The sequence below is a fragment of the Crocodylus porosus genome, unplaced genomic scaffold (genome assembly GCF_001723895.1).
Source record: "Crocodylus porosus isolate Cpor-Errol unplaced genomic scaffold, CroPor_comp1, whole genome shotgun sequence".
NCBI classification, from domain to species: Eukaryota; Metazoa; Chordata; order Crocodylia; family Crocodylidae; genus Crocodylus; species Crocodylus porosus.
In genome coordinates, this window is record NW_017728948.1 from 12,031,005 (window position 1) to 12,051,512 (window position 20,508).

The window sequence follows — 20,508 nt, forward strand, 5'->3', positions numbered from 1 at the left end:
ATCAGCAGGCATTGGGGGAGTCACTGTTCCCCCGAGCACCGCCAGGAGTGACCAGGAATAACGGTCACAGGCTGGCAGAGGGCAGGTTTAGGCTAGATATCGGGAGGCGCTACTTCCCGGTCAGGGCGGCTAGGGTCTGGAACCAACTTCCAAGAGAAGTGGTGCAGGCTTCTACCCTGGGGGTTTTTAAGAGGAGGTTAGATGAGCATCTTGCTGGGGTTGTTTGACCCCAGTCCTCTTTCCTGCCATGGCAGGGGGTCGGACTAGATGATCTGCTCAGGTCCCTTCCGACCGTAGAAACGATGAAAGGTTTAAATAGATAAGAAATGGAGTTCTACAAAGTGATTGTTATACTAATCCATGAAAAGAATGTAACTTTTTAGAAGAGAAAATGGTTAAATATTTTATTATATTTTAATTAAATATTTTAGGAAATAATTACATTTTTATGAGTTTAATCTTCTTACATATTGAATATTTTCAAATAGATTTTAGATGAAATTCACTGCAAACACTTTAAAACTCATCAGATCATAATAGTATTTGAGTCACTGTGCTCCTGCATGGTTTATCATGCCTTCTGCTTCAGAAATTAAGAAACAAAGTAAGAATAAAACAAGTTTTAGACCGAAAGAAGCTAGGAAATGTAGTGTAAAATGCAAAGCTCGGTACAGCAGAGCTGTATGTTGCAAAGTATATAGTTTTGTTCTTTGCTGGTTTGCTCATTTGCCAAGTTATTTGAGAAATGGCACACATGCACACATACATGCAAGTAGTAAATTGGGATTTTGCTCTATGGTTTGAGAGTTACAAATCAACCTAGCCTGAATTTGGCATATTGTCTGTCAATGAGGTTCTTACATGACCTTTCCACTGTGATGATGGCATCCAAAATTGCAAGGAATTGCAATTCCTTTTCTTGCTGTCCACACAGAAAAGCAGGTGTTCAGGTTTCTGGCACTTATGATCTTGCTTTTCCTTCTAATAACTGATTGCTGAGAATCAGTGGCTTTCAGAAGTGAAAATTTCATCAGAGTTACAGTAGTTATTGATTCCAGGAAGAGGGGAGATAAAAGGAAACACTTTTGAGATTCTATCTGATTAGTAATGTTAGAGGATTTTTCTTTTCAGATAAAAATCTTAGGAAATGGATTTTCTATATATTTCTTACAATGAGCATTATACATCTTCAATTCCTCTTTAGGTGGATTTTCAAGATGTAAATGCCAGGACTCTTGCTGAAAGGAGAAGGGAGGAAGAGAAGCGAAAACGACTAGAGAACATTAACAAAGAAAAGGTCAAAAGAGCTCAGGAAGAAATGGCAGGTGAGATTTTTATAAAATTATTTTTTAAACTTCGTTAAGGAACTATGCTATATAAACGACAGAATCCAAGAAACCCAAATACTGGTGGGCTGGAGAGGAAGATGTGAAAACTAGTATATCTGCAAGCATTTGATCTTATGTTTCCTAATAGAGCAGGGGCAGGCAAAGTCCAGCCCACAGGCTGGATCCAGTCAGCAGTAGACTCTGTTTCCCAGCTGCCCCTGTGCATGGCTGGAGCCAGTCTCCATGGAGACCCCAGCCACAGCTGCCCGTGACAGCTCAAGGATGGGGTTGCTATGGAAACCAGCCCTAGCTATGCTGGCAGGGCTTTTGGCAGAGCAGGGCACGGGGCTGCACTGGAACAGCTGGGATCTTGCGATGTGGGAAGCCAGGGCAGAGCCGCGATCTGTAGTCTGCATGCTGCGTGCAAGGGCACGCATACAGGGGATCGCAGCTCTGCTGCTGCTTCTTGCAGTGGTGACAGCCTGATCTGGAGCAGGGGCAGAGCTGCGATCCCCTTGTGCACACCCCTGCCTGGAGCATGCAGGCTCCGGAGCAAGCTGCTCCAATCGCAAGATCCTAGTGGCTCCGGAGTAGCCCCATGCCCTGCTCTGCCATGCGCCCTGCCAGCTTGGCTAGGGCTGGACTCCATGGCAACCCAATCCTTGAGCTTTCACAGGGAACTGCGGCTGGGGTCTCCATGGAGACCAGCCCCAGCCATGCGGGCAGGGTCAGCTGGGAAGTGGAGTCTGGTTGCTGGCTGCATCAGCCATTTTTCCCACCCCTGTAATAGAGGGTAGGAAAGTAAATTGTAGTCCCAGAAGTCAGTGTAGAATGAGGAGCCTAACAGGTTAATTCCTGATTCAGTGAAGTGTATAATTTTAAGTGAGTGGGGAGTCCTCTGAAGCCAATGGCTGGAGTCATATGCCATAATTTACATAATTTAAGAACCTTTCTAAATCAGGTTCTCAGTTTGGTATTGCATGTAAAATCAGTGTGTTTTAAAAGGTATTGGCACATATCGCCACAGGAATCCTAAACGTAGTACAGGTCCACCTGAAGTTGCCTGACTGTTCTTTGAATATCTGTGCCTTTTGGAAGGATGCCTTCAAAAGGGTTCAACAGCAAATGAAACTGAAACATGAAGCTGAAAATGTGGCAGTGAAGCTGCTAGGCAGACATTTACCATACAGCTTTGGAGCATTGGATTCACTGTGAACGTTCATGTCTGGGTGCAGCATATTAAACTGACTCCGCAATTTTGTAAAGTAATTTTCAGCTGTAACACGTCTTTCTTGATATTCATGAATTCGCAGATAACCAACCATAGCAGCATAAGTTTTTCAGGAGTATAAGTTTATTACTCAGTGACATTGCTAAGAATAACCTTGCCTATCCATCTGCTGTACTTCATATTTTATGAAGCAATTAAAAAGCCATCTTTGATAAATGCTCTGAGATTTTAGGGAGGATGGGAAAAAGGAAGAAGAGCTTGATTCTGTTTTATACCTCTGGAGAATATTGTGTCATTTTGATGGGGAGAAATGTTGGAGGGGAAGAGGCAAGAAAGCCTGGGTATATGAGAATGTCTTATCAATGTACAGATATATGCATCAGCCCTTTGGCATCTATCCTTAATTTGTAAGCATGTTTCCTTATACTGGGGCATGGGAGAAACTATTTCTTCCGTTTCTGAACTGTTGGAATTTTATATTTCATACAGCAATTTTCTAAAACAGTTATGTCCCGACAGAAATGTCCAAAGAAATTCAAGACACACTAACAGAGATGGAGAATTGTTTCCGACTTTTGATGCCGGATCCATTTGACTTCACTGTGAATGACGCAGAGTTAGAACCTGTCATAGAGAAGACTGCTAATGAGGAAGAACCTGCTTCCATATCCATGCAGCTAGCAGACTGCCAGCCATCTTCTCTCAGGCATATAGATGATGAACAACCTTGTTGCAGCAAGGACCTTCCTTCAATTTTACCGTGCTTAAAAGCTGATAAAAATGGAGACCTGAATGAAGAACTGGAGAGAAGTGACCGGGGGGCAGCAAATGGAGATGGATGTTCAGAAGTTGAATTAGCTGCTACCACTGGTGATGATGACTATGAAACATTTGTTAGGAGTCATGGGCTTGGCTCTCATAAATATACCCTTGACCTGGAAATCTCCACAGGTACTTGTTTCAGTATGAGAAAAGGAACTTGTGAACGCTTGTATCTGAAGTGGTAAGGTGTTTAATGCAGAAGCTTAATGCTTTATTGTTTGCATTTCAGTTGGCCTTTGCAGGTTGCTTTACATGAATGAGCTTTACAAATTCTAATAATCAGCCATTAAGGTTAAGATTGGGTCTATGGCACGGTAAATGACTTTTGAGGTCTTTGAAGAGCTTACAGTCCCGTAATGTGTAAATATTTTTGTTTCTTCCACATTTTCTCAGTGCTCACTTCTTTAAAATTATTGTTCACAATCACAAGCTAATAATGTTATTTATGCCCACATTTTATTTAGGAAGGAAACACTTTTTAGATTGTCAGTAAGCTTCCTTCACCTTAATTTAAAAAGTGCATGGGGTGCTGGTGTTGAGGATTTTTAAGATTCTATCTTCTTTATCTCATGATGAGAGGTCAAATTACATGTAATAAACCCAGGACACTTAGTTCATGATTTTTTGTGTGGTCATTTCTTTCAAAAGCCCAACAGTCTTATTGTATATTATATTTGTGGAATTACATGGGCCAGTGGCCAGCGAGGCACGTAACTTCTCGCTGTTCTCCATATCTCAGTGACTTGGAAGATGGGATTGAGCACACTCTGATGTTTGCAGCTAACACTTAGGTGGATGGAGTAGCAATCACTAGAAAAAAGGATTGGGTTCAGATGATTTTATTTGGGGAAAAAGAATATCAGATCCAATAAACACAAGGAGGAAGGAGGGAACAGTCAGATGCACAGATTTTAAAATGTATAAAAAAGTGGACCATGGGGTGATTGAGAGTCAATGGTAATATTCTTGCAAAACTCTAGTAGCAGCGTGGGATATGTTAAGAGAAGCTCTGATCCAGCCTGCAGCAGAGTCCCTTGCAGCCAGTGAAGCAGCTGGAGGGGGTTGTGTCCCAGCAGCCGTGGTCCCATTGTCAGCCTTCTCCTCCCCACTCCACTCCATGGGAGATGCTACTGCTGCCTGGGGAGGTATGGGGCTTGGCCCATCTGTGGGCTGGATCTGGCTGGTGGACCCGAGTCGGTAGTTATGGCCTGCCTCAGCCAGCTGCACAGGGGATGGGGCATGACCCAGCCCTGACTCGGCTGTGTGCGTGGAGGGGCCATGGTCCAGCACTAACCAGTCATGTAGAGCTTGGGTATTTGGCAGCTGGGGAGGAGTAGCAGTATTAATTGCCATTGTTCTACCACTGTCAAATTTCCTGACCCATGGACAGCCCCATAGGTCAGCTGCCCTGGCTTCATGGGCTGGATTTGGACCATGGGCCAGGGAGTGAGCACTCCAATCTAGGTGATAATGCAATACAAATAACGATACAATTGTTCTCAGTTCTTATGACCAACTGAGTGGTGCTTGCTTAGAAGCCCTTTTTTAAGGGTTATCCAGCGCAGTGAAAGCATTATGTTTTAACTTCCTTTAGTCTGTTGGTGAAGCATTTTAAGCACTAACGTTGAAGTATGTAATGTTCTGATTCACAAAACCATCTCGGAAGACATTGACTGTGTTAGGAAGTTTCACTTTCTAATGCTTCCAACTTACTTATTTTAGTGAGGGTGCTGTAAAGATCATGCTTCTGTTCTTTTTCTCCTCTGTTTTCAACAGATATAAAAGTTCGTGAGAATGAAGACAATAGTGCCATAATAAGCAGTATCGTGGATGCTCACAAACTTATTGGAAATAAATTCTTGCCCTCCGTGCAGTTGTGGATTCAGGTGAGCTTAAAACGCAGATTTCTTCCAAGAAAAATGATAAAAGCTTTCCACTCTTTTGCATGCTTTCCACCTTCGTCTTCCCAAAAATGTTAACCCCGTAATTAAGGAAACCTTTCTAAGAACACCCCTGGAGAGTGATTAGGTGTGGTTTCACCAGAGTCAGTGTCTGAATATGCAAATTAAATAGTTTTGGTGTCCAGCTGTATTAAATATTTGGTCTGTGAGCAAAAGTTGTTAGGAGATAGTAAAATGTAAAGAAGTGAAGAAAGAAAATGAAAAGCGGGGCGGGGGGGAACATACCAGTATAGGGGAATGAGAAAACAAACTACAGTAAGTTAATGTAGTTATTGTGTAGCACATGATGTTTTGTAGCTGTCCAAGTGCTCACTGCAACATAGCAGCAGGTGAAAGTTAAGCCATGGTAACTTAGCCCTGATTCCTCAGGGAGTAAACTGCCTTGTTTAAACTCTCACTTGCTGCGAGATAAATATGAATGTGTGGACAGTTACTGTGGAGCTGCTAACATAATTTGCTTGTTTGTCTAGATTAGAAGTGTTTTGGAGGGAGGGGAGGTGGTATAGCTGGCTAATTAAACACTTAGACGAGAGATGGCAACCAGTATTTGTAAAATTTATGTTCGAGTGAATCGTCATTCTGTATCTGTTATGCTATACAGCACATCATACAGTACATACACTAAACTGTTTTTTTTTAAGAACGCAGTTTAAATAAGACTTGTGTGGTAGGTTTAAAGTAAAAATCAGTTTGTCTTTGTCAGACAAGTCTTGAGAAACTCATTACTTAATTCATCATAATCTGTAGTCTTGTTGGCCCTCTGCTATTATTCTGAGAGCAAAGAAAGGTTTAAAGAACCACCCCCACCAAAATTAAATACTCAAAAGCATAAATGTAGATAAATAATAGTGGCAAATTGTAATAGATTTCATAGACATCAGGGCTGGAAGGGACCTCGGAACAACATCGAGTCCAGCCCCCCGCCCAAATGGCAGGAAGTCAGCTGGGGTCATAGGATCCCAGCAAGATAAGCATCCAGTTTACTCTTGAAGGTGTTCATTGTAGGTGCTTGAACCACCTCCGCTGGCAGACTGTTCCAGACCTTGGGGGCTCGGACAGTAAAGAAATTCTTCCTTATGTCCAGCCTGAAACGGTCTCGCAGTAGTTTATGACTGTTTGGCTTCGTCATCCCTTGGGGCGCTCTGGTGAACAAACGTTCCCCCAGATCCTGGGGGAAAACACAGATAAGATATAAGTGACCAAACAGCACAGGTAATGGATATCAAGCAAATAAGTAAAATGTATAAATTGCACGTGTATCCAAATGCATAACTATCTTATTAAAGTTTGAAAGCAAATTTAACTAGTCTTACAGTCTTAAGAAACCTAACAGATGGGCAGGCTTAGGGAAAAGGATTCTCACCTTGGTTTGAAATTAAATTATAAAGGAGCTCTTAACTTAAATTAATGCCTATTTTTATTCCTTGTCTAAACTACATCACGTCTAAAGTTAGCCTTGTCTAACATGAAACCACTAAATGAACTCTAAGAAACTTTAGCACAACCTTTAGCCTAGATTGTATTCCAATCCATTTTAAATTGTCTAAAAAATATTTCACACCTTATGATGTCCTCTGGCATGACCCTCTTCTCTGCTTATTTTTATCTTACCCAAACTTTGCTCAAGTGAATGCAAGCAAATACTATATCAAATCATCTTTAAGTAACTTGAGGCCTATGGACTTCTATACATGAGAGCGGAGGCTGCTCCGACACGCTGGAATTCCAGCACATTGGAGCAGACTCGATTGGAGTATGGGCAGTTGCTGCACTCCAGCTGCCTCCTGTGTCTCATGGATCAGTGTCCCTGCACTTAAAAATGATGGCGGGGGCATATTATCTATCTAAATCTTAGTTCAAGCACTCTTGCTGCCATTTTTAAGCATGGGGATGCTGATACACAAGATGCAGTGGTGCTTTAATTAGTGCGGTTCTTGGAGCCCCTCTAATTAAAGAGCTGCCCCTCTCATCCCCAGAGCACATGTAAAAGTGCCCTTAGATAGTCTACAGCAGTGTTTCCCAAAATTCTGATACCTAGGGAACACTTTCGTTTTTTGTTTTTTCAGATTAAAACTGGCAGCCCACTTGACTCACTGGTGCGCAGCCCAGGTCTGGTCCGTGGTCCAATCCTACACGCAGTTCTGGTCCACTCAGGACTTTGACCTTGATGTGTGTGGGGCTGCCATAGTACAGCAGCCCATTTTTCACAGCACACTACCTTTGGAAATCACTGGTCTACATTCTTTGCTTAAGAGCTTCATGCAGGGAATTTTGTACATTGAAAGGAAATAAATATAGTATCTCTCTAACTGCTATTAACACCTACTTCTGTAGGTGAAAAATTTTGAAGAAGCATAGTTAAATGATTAGACTCGCTAGTGGTTACTTAGGGTTGTAGCAAACTGCTTTATTGCATGCTGTGTTAAAATGGAGTAAAACCAGGAATTTCTTTGTTGAGGAGGTATTTGGGAGAAATAATAAGAATATATATCTCTTGTTTTGTAGTCGTTCACTCGAGCAGGAATAAGTGATGATCGTTTAAGGTGTGCCATTGATCTTAAGAATAAATTAGAGACGGCTCTGGAGAAACATAAGGACATGAACATTGACTATAAAGAGAGGAAAAGAAAAGTGGTGAGTGCTTTAAATTAAACGCTACTGGAGTAGACTATTAGGAACACTTGATTTACCTACGGAAAAACATATCGATAGCAAAAAATTCCTCTTAGACTAATCTTGCAAACACTTGAGCAGATACTTAATTTTATCATTGTGTGATCCAGTTGACTTCATTGCGACTATTTAGCTGAGCCAAGTGTAAGCACATTCAGAAGTATTTGTAGAGGACGGGGCTTTACTAATTAGATAAAATCTTAATACTGGCTATCTTTAAATATTTTTTAAATATAGATCTTTTAATTTTAAAAGTCTCTTCTAGTTCCAGCTTCATGTGCATCTTTTATTCTGCCTTTGGTCATCTCTTCATTGATGTTTCTCTCATTAATAGTACTTGCTGATATCGCAAGTTTATTACTGTGCTAGCAACTCACAGTTCAGAAAAAAGACATTAGTCCCTGCCCCACACTGTAGTACTTGTTCCCTATAGCAGTTGGGTGACATGATCAGAAGCATGTTTTAAAAAGTAGCCAGTAGATGGAGATGGGAAACTTCAGGGTTTCATTGAGATTATTTCCTTGATAGTTTTAGGAGAGAGAGAGAGAGAGCAAAACTGAGGCAGAAAGATTCAGTGGTGTAAGGCTGCAATTATTAATTGAAAACAAGAGCTTAATAGTACTTGTTAAATTTGATTGTTGTCAAACAGAACTATTACATTGTTTGGTACTATACTGGCCAAACTATATTTAAAAGTTATTTTATATTGGCTAAAATGCACGGTTCATTTTTGGATTCTAATCGGGTTCTAAGAGCTTATCACCCCAAGCTGAACTAAATTTGTGTCGTTCCCGATTCATGCTATGACAACAGAGTTCAAGTATTGTGAACTCTGGGCATACAGGCAAGACCAGAATTAGAGTGTATGAATTTCTCCCTTGCCATGGTAGAGCGGTCCTGTGTACACTGCTCCAGCTGCAAATGCCAAATCTAAATGAAAAGCAATATTTCGGAAGACTCTTGTCAATGCTTTTCCCTTTGTGGAACATACACGTAACCAGTAATGGAGCAATCCAGATTCTTGCTTCCTTTTCTGTTGCCTGTTTTACAGGTAAGGCTGTACATGCTGGCCCTCTGCCCAGAATATTAGTTGCTGCCTTTCTTGTAAGACTTGAAGGACACTTAAGCTTTTCTTTTACGAGTGGCTTAAAAAAGTGCTCCTATCGCTTTTGGAAGTCAGTCAACAGGATTTGATGTAAAGGTCAAGCCTTCTAAATCCCACTGCTAAGTAAGACAGGGTAGAATATTTAATAGTTCACATACTCTGAATGCAGTGTTTTTATGACAATGCAAGTGGTTAGGGGGCTGGGGCACATGGCTTAGGAAGAGAGGCTGAGGGAACTGGGCTTATTTAATCTTGAGAAGAGAAGACTAAGAGAGGATTTATTAGTAGCCTTCAACTACCTGAAGTGGGGTTTGAAAGAGGATGGAGCTGGACTGTTCTTATCAGTGGCAGATGACAAGAAGGACCAATGGTTGCAGCAAGGGAAGTTTAGGTTAGATATTAGGAAAAAACTTTCTCACTGGGAAGGTAGTAAAACATTGGAACAAGTTACCCAGAGAGGTGGTGGAAGCTCTGTCCCTGGAGGTTTTCAAGACCCAGCTAGACAAAGCTTTGGCTGGGATGATCTAATTGGGGATAGTTCTGCTTTGAACAGAGGTTTGGATTAGATGACCTCCTGAGGTCCCTTCCAGCCCTTATTTTCTATTATTCTACAATTCATTTGAGACATGGAACTTGCTAGGTGATGGAAAATAAAGGAATAGTTTATTTCAGGGCAAAATGCCCACACTTGTTCTTAACCAATGCTGAACTAGTTTAAATTTAAGCTCTGAATGCAGAAGATAATGAGCTACAGAAGCATTGTCATAAACATCCTGTGGTTTCTCTGCATGTGTTGGATTGTTTGTCTGTTTGTTGTTCTCTTTTAGAAGAAAACAGTAGCAGCTGGGGAAATGGGAGGACTCCATTGCTTTAAAAAAAAAATAGAGCCCATCAGAGAGAGGATATTACATCCTAATGGTGCAGGGATTTCTTCACGTGCTGACTCATCCATTGAGTGGCACTCAGGAAGGGTTGAGGCTTAACTTGTGGCATGCCAGCCATAAAGTTAAGCTACTATTGAATTAGAGCATTAGTTCTCACCATGACAAAGTTCTCTTATCTTTGGTGGTGTCCTCTGCGTGCTGGACATATACTGACACATTGACTTTTTGAAGCATTGACTCGCATGTAGCACTTCAGGGGCCAGAGCATTAGCAAATTTTACTTAACTCCTAGCACAGAGTCCACAGGACAGGAGATATGAAAAACTGTCCCTTGTATAGTAACCTCTGACAAGCTGTATATTTTGACAATTGATATTTCTTGCCAATTCATAGTCAGATAGAAAGCATCAATTACTGTCTGCAATTTTGTTTGGTGAAGATTGTCATGCCATGTGACCCTCTCTTATAGCCAGACTGTGCCCATCAGAAAGGGTATGATTTTTTTATTTTATTTTCATGGCAGGTATAAAACAGAAGGTTAAGAATTTGGAAAATTTGCTTTCCTCATGGCAAGATTGTTACACTAGAACAGATGCAGTTACTCTAATCTAGTGAGAAATACAAATGAGGGGACGGTGTGTGCAGGGTGTGTGCTACTCCGATGGCTTTCCCTGCCTAGTTTACTTCTCTGCTTTCTGCTCTCTGCCTTATGTTTCCTGACCAAGCTGCTGCTCTGCCATCTGCTTCCTGCCCAGGGCTCACTAGCTGATCTAGTGCTCTCCTTTCTGCTTCCTGTCCGATCTGCCACTGTGCTGCCCATCTCATCCCCAGTCTGCCATGTGCCACACACGGAGGCTGCCCATGTCATTTGTGGCATCAGTGTCACAGGTTGAACATCTCTGCTTTAGTTGAAAGGAGACCAACAAGTTTTGGAAGTCCTGCTATGCACGGTTCTCGCTTGTCAGATCAGCTCAAGATAGGACTGTTGTATTAAAGGTGAGAACACCCTCACGTAGTTCTGTCGTTGGTGCTTTTAATGCAATACAAACACCCCAGTGGAGGTCACAGAAGTATATGAGTGGTGTACTTGCCTGGCTCTGTGGTCAGGATCATTTTTTAAATATAACAGAACCGACTCTTACCCAGTTTGAAGAAAGTTGATTCTAGCCTTTCATATAGACTGATTCCTTGAATTTTTTTTTTTTTTGTATTTTTTTATTATATTGCTAATGTTTTTATTTTGTTTTATTCTTAATGAATGTAGCATCTAGATAAGTAGTTCCCAGTCATTGAATATTTTGTGTAACATTGCCACAGGCAAAAGTTTTTTGATTTTGATCACGAGCGTTTTTCATAAAACCCTAGCTGTTTTAAGATGTAGTTAGTGAGAGAGCTCAGCTTCCTTTTCTTAAGATTTTATGTTGCATAGCGTGAGTGTGAGACAATGAAACAAACAAGGGCAAGGAAAAAACCCAGTGTCAACAGTTTCTTTAGCTGTAGATGTTCGGATGTGGAGACGTTCAGTCAGAAACTCTGCCGTGAAGCTGGAGGCAGTTAGGGTGATTCACTTGAAGATTAATATTGCTTTCCCTTCTAATAAAGTCCTGCTTCAGGATTTAAGAGAGTGCCACTCCTGGAATTCTTAACCACCGTGTTATGCCCATATCTACAGTGGCCCGGGGCTGATGGGCTGTATGTGTGCGTTGCTGAGGAGAAAGTAGAAAGGCATAGGTTTGGCATAGTGCCGACTGCCTGACACACCTGCACTACTGTATACGTGACTTGCACATGTGGCCAGGTACATCAGAGTTGCATTAGGACATGTGGCTCTGGCACACAAGATCACATCACTTCTGTGGCACACAGCACTGTAGATCCAAGTTTCTCAGCCGCTTCCTGTTTTTTTTGGGTCCCTGTTGGGGCTTTCACCCTTTCCCAGGTTAGGACATTGACCTGCAGAGCAACACAGTTGAGAAATTTGAGGATGTTGAAAACGAACATGGAATATTTTCTCTCCAAATTTTCATTTGCTGATTATATTTGAGGACTAGAAAGTGTTGTTGTCTTATAAATTAGTGGAACATTTCCTTTGTTATTTGGTTGTAGTTGTGTTGGTCTAAGGCAGGGGTGGGCAAAATGCGGCCCGGGAGCCAGATGCGGCCAGCCAAGCCATTCTGTTTGGCCCACGGGGCCCCTAAAAATTTAGAAAATTAATATTTACCTGCCCCTGGCCCTCGATGGCTTGTCAAAACTCAGTAAGTAGCCCTCTGCCCAAAATAATTGCCCACCCCTGGTCTAAGGACATAGGCAGGCACAGTTCTTTTGAGTAGATGTGATCTCTTTTATTAGACCAACTGAGTGGTTTGAAGAAAGTTCTTAGCAGGCTTCTGCGTGCAAAAAGGGTGATTGCGCCTCAAAGCTTGCTAAGAACTTTTTCCAGCTACTCAGTTGGTCTAATAAAAGATACCACATCTTCTCAAAGAACCTTGCCATGGGACATATCTTTTATATATTCCCCACCCCATCCCAAAGCACTTAACTGGCAACGCAAAACTTTATACAATAGAACTTTTCTATAGCAAGCTCAGATGCAGTGAAAACTTATCTATTATGAAGTGGCATATAGCTGTGTGTTGCTTCAGTGCACTTTAGGGACTGCCATTGCATGTGTAGTAAAAGAGAGCTCATCTTATAATTAAAGTTTTCTAGTGGTTAAAGGAGGGTCTCCATCTAAATGCAGCTCTTAAACCATAGCATATAATAAAATTACCCTTCCATCCTGCCTCAAGTCAGGCCTATGGGAGGAGAGGAAAAATTGCTACAAATGCTGCACTTATTGTCCAGAGCCAACTGGTTTGTCCCTTGCAGGTCTCTTCTTTCTACGTGATGTTGTATTGGACATATATACATCCTGGCATACATCTCGCCTATCCCAACCCAGTACATACTAAGTAGCCTTACTACCACTTAAGAGTAGTCATTGCCTTATAAGAACTCGTGTGGTTTCAATTGGGGAGGGTGGCTTTCTGACCACAAAGTGCACAGGTAAGACACGGGGCTCACTCTCTGTAGTCTCGAGTTGGTGAAAGCTTGTGTGTAGTTACCATCTACTTACATTCATGTAATTGCGGTTGAGATTAGATAAATGGTACTTACACCCTTTAAGAAGTGTTGCATTTTGAAAGTAGATGGGCCAAGTGTAAAAGCCCTCTTGACATAAGTCAAAATTGTGATTGAAATTAGGAAACAGTCTGAGAGGAGAAACCCCTCCTATTTTTCAAGACTTGTACAATTGGACTTGTTGCTATTTTTTTTTTCTGTCTCAAGACAGTTCAGCATAATCTCAGTGCCCAGTAGAGGGAGTGCACACTGCACGCTGGACATTTTCCTTTGCACTTCCTTTACCCAGAACAGGTCATCCTTTTACTCTGTATGTTTTCAGCTAGGTACTCAACCAGGGCTACTGCAATAAGTTAGTTCTCTGCTCTATTTAAGTGAACTCATTCTAGTTACTGGCTGAGATCAGTGTTGTAATAAATACTTATTTTCAGAGGTTTAACTCTATTGTCAAAATAAAGTGCTTATGTCTGAAATGTTGCTTAAATATTTCCACCTAGAAAATAATTCTCTTTTTTTTCAAGTTATTATACCTGTCTTTTTAAAATCAGATGCTGCATTTTTAATAGTGCTTTTTCTTTTAATATCAAATGTTGCAGATATTGAAATTGTTCTAAACTTTTAAGTTACAAAAGAAAATGTATTTTGTATTTTAAAAATTATAACTGCTATTTTTCATTTCATTTTCATTTCTGGGAAGAATCGTGGTAATAGTTCAGTGTTTTGTGTTATGCTGTCCACTAGCTCTGTTGATCTAGTCTTATGACTCGTAAATGTTTACTATGTTTACAGGAAACCCCCGCTATTCATGGGCTTGGCATTCGCTGTTTCAAATATTTGTGAATGCCGAACCTGCATTGTAATACACTTAAAGGAGCTCCTTGGGGACTCCGTGCTTGCTGCCGCCGCGCTCCCACCATCACCAGCACAGCCATGCTTCCCCTGTCCCCTCCCCAGCCACCGGGGTCACTGCGTTCATGAACGCAGTGCCTTGTTCACAGATTTTGGTATTCGCAGGGGATACGAGAACGTTTTCCCCGTGAATGGCGACAGTCTCCTGCAATACATTTTCTTTGTTTTTAAATAGAACACACACTTATATAAAACTACGTTAGGAGTGCTCTGACACAAGAGTAAGGACATCTGTTTTACTCAGTTTTGAATTCCTTAACTCTTTTGTACATCTCCAATGTACATGGGCATTGTCGGTTTATTTAACTATTGTTAAATGCCTTGCTGGTTAAATTTAGGTTATGGATTTTACCTTATACTAAAACACCTTTTAAAATGAATTGAACAACTGTCTGTGCCATTGTGAGTGTCACCCTGAAAGTTTACTGCAGTATGATCCCTTTTTTGTGCGTTAAAGGAGAGGGTATAAAATGACATGTGATTTTTGTCTCTGGCTGCATCCAGACAAGTGTGGATGTGTGGAGTGTGGTGCTGCAGACCCATCTGCAGTGCCGCGCACCACACATGCAGGCGTGCCTCGCGCTGCTGCCTTGCAGTGCAGGGGCACTTTTTGGCCCCAGGACGTCCTGGCGTAAAAAATAAACCACACCAGAAAAACAAAAATGGGGTGGCACACTTGGCAGCAGCATGCACCGCCCAAAACTGGAGCGTGGCCAGTCGGAGCTGTGCTCTGGCTGCCAGTCAGTCTGTCTCCCAACTGCAGGAGCACTGTACTCCCTGAGGCCCCCAGTACTCCAAGTAAGGCTGCTAGGTCCAGCTTCCCCTACCTCGCCCAGGGCAACCTGCTGACGCCACAGTGTGCATCGCAGAGGCATTTCCTGGGGACAAGTAGCAACAGCACAAAATGCTTGTCCCTGGGCAAACAAACGTCCACACTCGTGCGCCCGCGGCCTGGATGTTTTGGTGGAGCCAGCAATAAGTAGCAGCAGGGGAACTTTTGTTGCTAATGCACATCACTTAAACATACCAGCTGATCAATTCTCCAAAACTCTTCTAATATGGGATAGACTGACTGTTTTAAAGTGGAGCAGAGTAATGTAGGTTTGAATGGCAGAGAGCGATTTTTAACTCCAGACAGGTGGGACATTTTGGCACACTTCTTGGGCTATTTTACTTTTCTATAAATGAAGTTGGATAGGTGGAGTTCTGCCAAAATCTTGAAATTGCTTGTTGAAATCAAAATGTTTTTACTCTGTGGTTATGTATTCAGCAGTCCCAGAACATGTGTTTTTATTTTTCCTTGTTTAAACATTTTTTTTTCCTCAGCACAGTCAAAAATCCTGTAGGGCGGTTAGACACTGTTTTCCAGGTAACCTAATTTTTGAGTAAATTCGCAGCTCTTTAGCAAGTTCAATTGCATTTTGGATGTGGAAGCCACAGAATGTATTGCAGGGCAGATGAGACTGAAACACAGTAACAACATTTGGAAATATGTTCTACCAGAGTGGGAAAAATGTAACAGGTATTGGACCAAAACATAATTGAAAGGTGCATTGTTTGCATTTTTAGTGTTTTTTATAATCTGCTTGTATTCTGTCTAGTTTGGCCTTATGAGTTCCAGGTTCTAGGTATAGTACACGAATTTAAAATACCTTATGCCCTGGGATGGCTTATGTAGGTATGAAACTAAGACATTTGTTATATTTATGCTAATCATAGAAGAGCAGGCTTTTTATGTTATCTACAAAAAGAATAGGCAAGGTGAAGTGTTTCCTGGTGATGACCTCGATGGGGATACAACTTGTAGAAGTCCCTGGACACAGTGATTCTGAGAAAATACCTTTGCTTCTTATACGTGATGTATATTTATGACTTCATCACCTCTCCACATGTCTGATGTGGACTTTTTAAATGAGCTTGCATCTGACCACCAGGAATGTGGCTCTCTCTTCCTAGACAGCAGAATTCTCTACTAAAACAGAGACGTTGTAGTTTTTTCTGATAAAAAAAAAATGAACACTTATGATGAACTACTGTGACCACATCCATATACCTTTACTTAGTAATAGCTACATTCAAAGGCAAAGCAAGCAGGGTTTGTGCCATAGGTAAACCCTGTGAGAGAATGGGTGGAGAAGGTACTTTTGAATATGATTGAAGGTGTAAGAATGACTATAAATTATATCTGCCAGTTTTTGGAATCTCGCTTAACAGAATCAGCCACAGGTTAGAATCAGAACCCAGGAACTGACACCAAGAAGTATTATGCTACATGCACTTTTCACAGTTTATTAGGATCTTGGTTTAAGAAATTACGTGCATTAGAATCAAAATTTTAATCCATAATCTGTGCATACGAGCTATTTTTCTCTGTTGACTGTTTGAATTGATGAAGAATCAACAAAGTGTCTGCGTAGTAACTGCATAGAGCTTCTTGATGGGACTTTGACTTTGCTCACTTTACTTTGCTGCCTGTCAGCCTAAACAGTGTATATCTGCTGGCTAGCATTGCTCTGCCTGATATCAGAAGAACAGTGGCCAGCAGGATAGAACGACTGAGACAACGAGAAGGTGTGAGACATCCTCTGTATGACTGGCCCGCAGTGCACAAACGTCTGAAGTTGCATGGGCGCTTCCTCACCAGCATGCAACCTCTTGATGCCGCATGCAAGGATACATGACTACAGATGTGGAACAAGAGGGTGAGGAAATACCTGACAGTGGAAAAAATGTACGTTCCAGTAGCCAAGTCCTTACTACCAGGAGCTGAAAAACCATGGCAAAGATGGTGATGTCTCAATCGCCTTTATGCTGGAGTCAGATGCTCCAAGGAACTAATGAAGAAGTGGAAGTCACTGTTCAGCTACCTGTGACTGTGGCACAGAGCCTCAGACTATGCAACACCTACTGCAATGCCTGCTGCTCAAAGGCACATGACTTGTGCAATGAAAATTTTTTCAAAGTACAGTAAACGAGCACAAGCATGCATAACAAAATCATCACGTGTGATGTAGAGACATGAGGAAAAGAAAACTTTGCTGCCTCTTACTACGCTTCATGGTTATAAGAATCAAACGTGCTCTACTCAAAGGGATTCTAATAACAGATGGACATTGTACTACCAGAAAAAAGACTAAAAGGAGAAAGAAGCTAATAAAAGTGTAATTGGAACAAAAATACATTTATTGGAGAGACGAGACCTTTCAGAGTTGTTACTGTTTTTATCTGAGTAGGCCCAAGTGGAAATCATAGCCTCATTGTTACAGGTACCATATGCATGTATAATGAAAATATGGAATTGCAAGCTCTTTGGGGTAGATACCCAAGTGTGGAAAGATGACTTGAAGCCAGTAGGACTACTTCAGTGCTTTCAGTTAATCATGTTCATAAATCTTTGTAGGATAAGGCATTAGACCAGTGGTTCTCAAACTTCTTAGCTTCAAGGCACCCCTCCATAACATTTTTTTGGAATTCTGTGGCACCCTGGTTGAGAACCACTGAGCAAGAATCTAGCTGGTGCCATGTGATGGGGATGGAGGCAGGCCCTCACCCCACTCTGCTCTGGTTTTTTCCAACATCTACCCCCCTCCCTGGTTTATACCCGAGGAGGCACACATACCCCATTGCTGCAGCTGCTCCTCCAGGGACTCTCATGCCAATTACTGCAGTCATGTGAGACTCTCACTAGGCTTGGGAGTGTGGGAGGAGCAGGGCAAACAAGCCCAGTTAAAAAGGGAGGTCTTGCATCTGCCTGCCCACGTGTCAGTGCACACTGCTTGGAGCTCAGGGGCATGGAGAGCAGCTGTGGATGCTGCTTATTTGTGGGACACTGGAGCACCTGTTGCAGGAGGCGCAATCCCTTAACTCCTGACACAGGGCCTGCAGAACCCTTGGAAGGATCTTGACACCCCATTTGAGATTCGCTCCCTTACTGTAAGCTCTTTGGAGCAGCATCCATGTTGCCATGAGACTCATGCACAGCATTCAGCACAGCAGACCCCTGATCCCAGATTTGGGCACTAAGTTGTTTTGTTGCAACACAAATAATAGACAATATTTGCTAAAAATGCACTGCTTGAAGGTCGTGATAAAGGCTGTGCGAAAAGTCAGTTAAGCACTAATGAATGAAGTTATAATGAAGACTCTTGCATTTTAAATCAACCCAGGATTTGAAAAAAAAAAAGAAAAAAGAAACAATACAAATTTGACTTGTTAATAAGCCTTCCATTCTGTCCATTTCGTGGTTGGAAGAATACTGGGGTGCTTCCCATGTGTCTGACAGTATATCAGAGCTTAGTTTTTAAGAAGCTGCCAGTTAAAGAAATTGTCACTTCTGCTCCCTTTGTAACTCCATGCCCTGCTCTTTCCCAAGTCTTACTTGCTGCTCATTCATGGTAGTGCCTCTGTTTCTAAGGCCCTTGGCAGATGTTACACATAAGATGCAATTAACCTCTTAAATATGCCATAAATGGTAACTGGGTTGAACTTTCAAGCAATTAATGGCACAGCAAGACAGAAAACCAGCCACAAAGAGATTCCGCTGAATGTGTTCAGATTTTTGTGGCTGGTTTCTGGTGTGCCTTAAATTGAACATGTGGCAGCGAAGTCCTGCCAGGCAGCCTAATGCTAGCTGCATGGTGGGGCTTAGTTGACAGCTCTCCTAATGTTGGCAGGTAGACAGCTGTGTGATGCAGCCGTGCATGGGGCTGCACTTAACTGTTTTCAGGGTGCTGAGTTGAGGGGAGCTCATCAGCTGGACAGAGGTTGCTGGGTTCCAGGGAGCCACAGGGCTCCTTGCAACCCAGCATGGTTCTTGCCTTGCCTTGCCTTGCCTCACACCTTGCTCCTCAGCCCCCATCAGAGCTATGTTCTGCTACTGAATCATGCATGATTCTGACCTCCCTGCGACCTGGCAGATTGACTCCCAGGAAGCTGCAGAACAAGGCACTCGACATAGGTCACCCAAAGGGACCCTGTGACTGGGAAGAGATTCCCCAATCATGGGGTCCCCCTATATGCCAAGGCCTTTAAAAACCACTTGTGCAGCCTGGCTGCACACATGGTTTTCTGGCAACCCTGGCACATGGGAGCCCTGGGGTCAGGGGATCTCTCCCATATCCTGACACCCTGGCTGAGCAGAACCTTAAATATGTGCACCCAGACTTTCTGACATCCCGATGCCTGGGGCTCTAGGACCAGCTGCACTGTAGTCCCAGGGCTGAGCCCTCAGTCAGCTGATTGTCGGTCCCAGCCCCAGGACCATATGGTTCATGCCAGGCTGTGGGCACCCACCTTTCAACTTGCTGGTTCAGGTGAAGCCTAGGATCATGATCCTAGGTTCTGGCAAGTAGTAAAGGCATGATTGGGATCTGATCCCTGATCCCAAAATCATGCATCCTGCCGTGCACCTGAGGCATGGCAGAGGGTGCAGTTATTGGGATTGGGGTTCAGATCATTAAATGAACATGTGCCAGGGGCCTGCCTAAAAGTGCCTTGTCAATACCTTGTGTAAAGGCTACTCTTTTCCTCTTTCTGCATCCTTTCCCACTAATAGCAAAAAATCATGCTGCGCAGTTTCTGCCCTGCCTGTGTTGCAAAACTTCCTGCATTCACTTCCCACTGTTTAAATTGCAGGTTTGGGGGATAGAACACATTCGTCTTGCTAGAGTCCAAACCTGGTTGAGTTCATTTAAACCTAGGAACCAGGCATAAATTGTGGAGACTTTTTTCTTCAGTAATGAATATTTTAAAATTCATAAATTTTAACTTGAACTTTAGAGAGAGCCCACCAAATAAAGTTATTTTCCTCTGCCTGGTCTCAACAAGGGAAGAACAGATTCATTATGTGCTGTTCTCACTCCTTAATTATGTTTGGTTAACTGCCTGGCCAGTTCCCCACTTGCCGTCAGATATACAGACGGTGCACCAGCAACGCAACAGCAAGCGACAGCGCCAGTCAACAAACCTCCCTTTGGGAAGAGGTTTGTCTCCCCTAGGGAAGCCCTTACAGCTCTGGGTGGAGGAGCACCTAAGGGTGGGGTAGTGGAACCTCCTGGGTGAAGGAAATGTCCCCAGAAAAACAGATGAGCCAGAATCCTGTTGGCCAGCATTACCCACGCTACTGGGACCACATCCATCCAGAAAAGGTGCAGTTGCGGACGTGATGAGGCAGGTGCTTCTTTCATTTCGGAGTAGTGTTCTGGCTAGAAGCTACAGCAGGCCTGTACCAATTGTTTTGACCTTTGTCCTGCCATTGGAGTCCTATAGACCTGCTGAGAGAGAAGGTGGAGGGCCCATGACAACCCCTTCCTTCTTTGTTCTGTCCAAGCATACACTTTGAAGGCCTGTGCTCAATGGTCACTCATCCTGGTAGGGAAAGACCCAGGCATTTTTCAGTGGCTCAGATGTCCAAGCCACCCTATTTAGAGGTGGCCTGCTTTCCTCAATCTGGGGGAGGTCCTAGAAAAGGTAAGCT

General features: G+C 42.7%; 1 protein-coding gene across 2 annotated transcripts in view; it reads left to right on the top strand.

Moving 5' to 3' along the window:
- UVSSA (UV stimulated scaffold protein A) overlaps positions 1–20,508 on the top strand; it is an 81,587-nt gene that overhangs the window by 7,954 nt on the left and 53,125 nt on the right. For both annotated transcript variants that reach the window (XM_019553044.1, XM_019553045.1), the window contains 4 exons: positions 1,205–1,325; positions 3,079–3,510; positions 5,158–5,267; positions 7,848–7,976. In XM_019553044.1, coding sequence (XP_019408589.1) covers positions 1,205–1,325; positions 3,079–3,510; positions 5,158–5,267; positions 7,848–7,976 — 792 coding nt within the window. The remainder of the gene's footprint in view (positions 1–1,204; positions 1,326–3,078; positions 3,511–5,157; positions 5,268–7,847; positions 7,977–20,508) is intronic.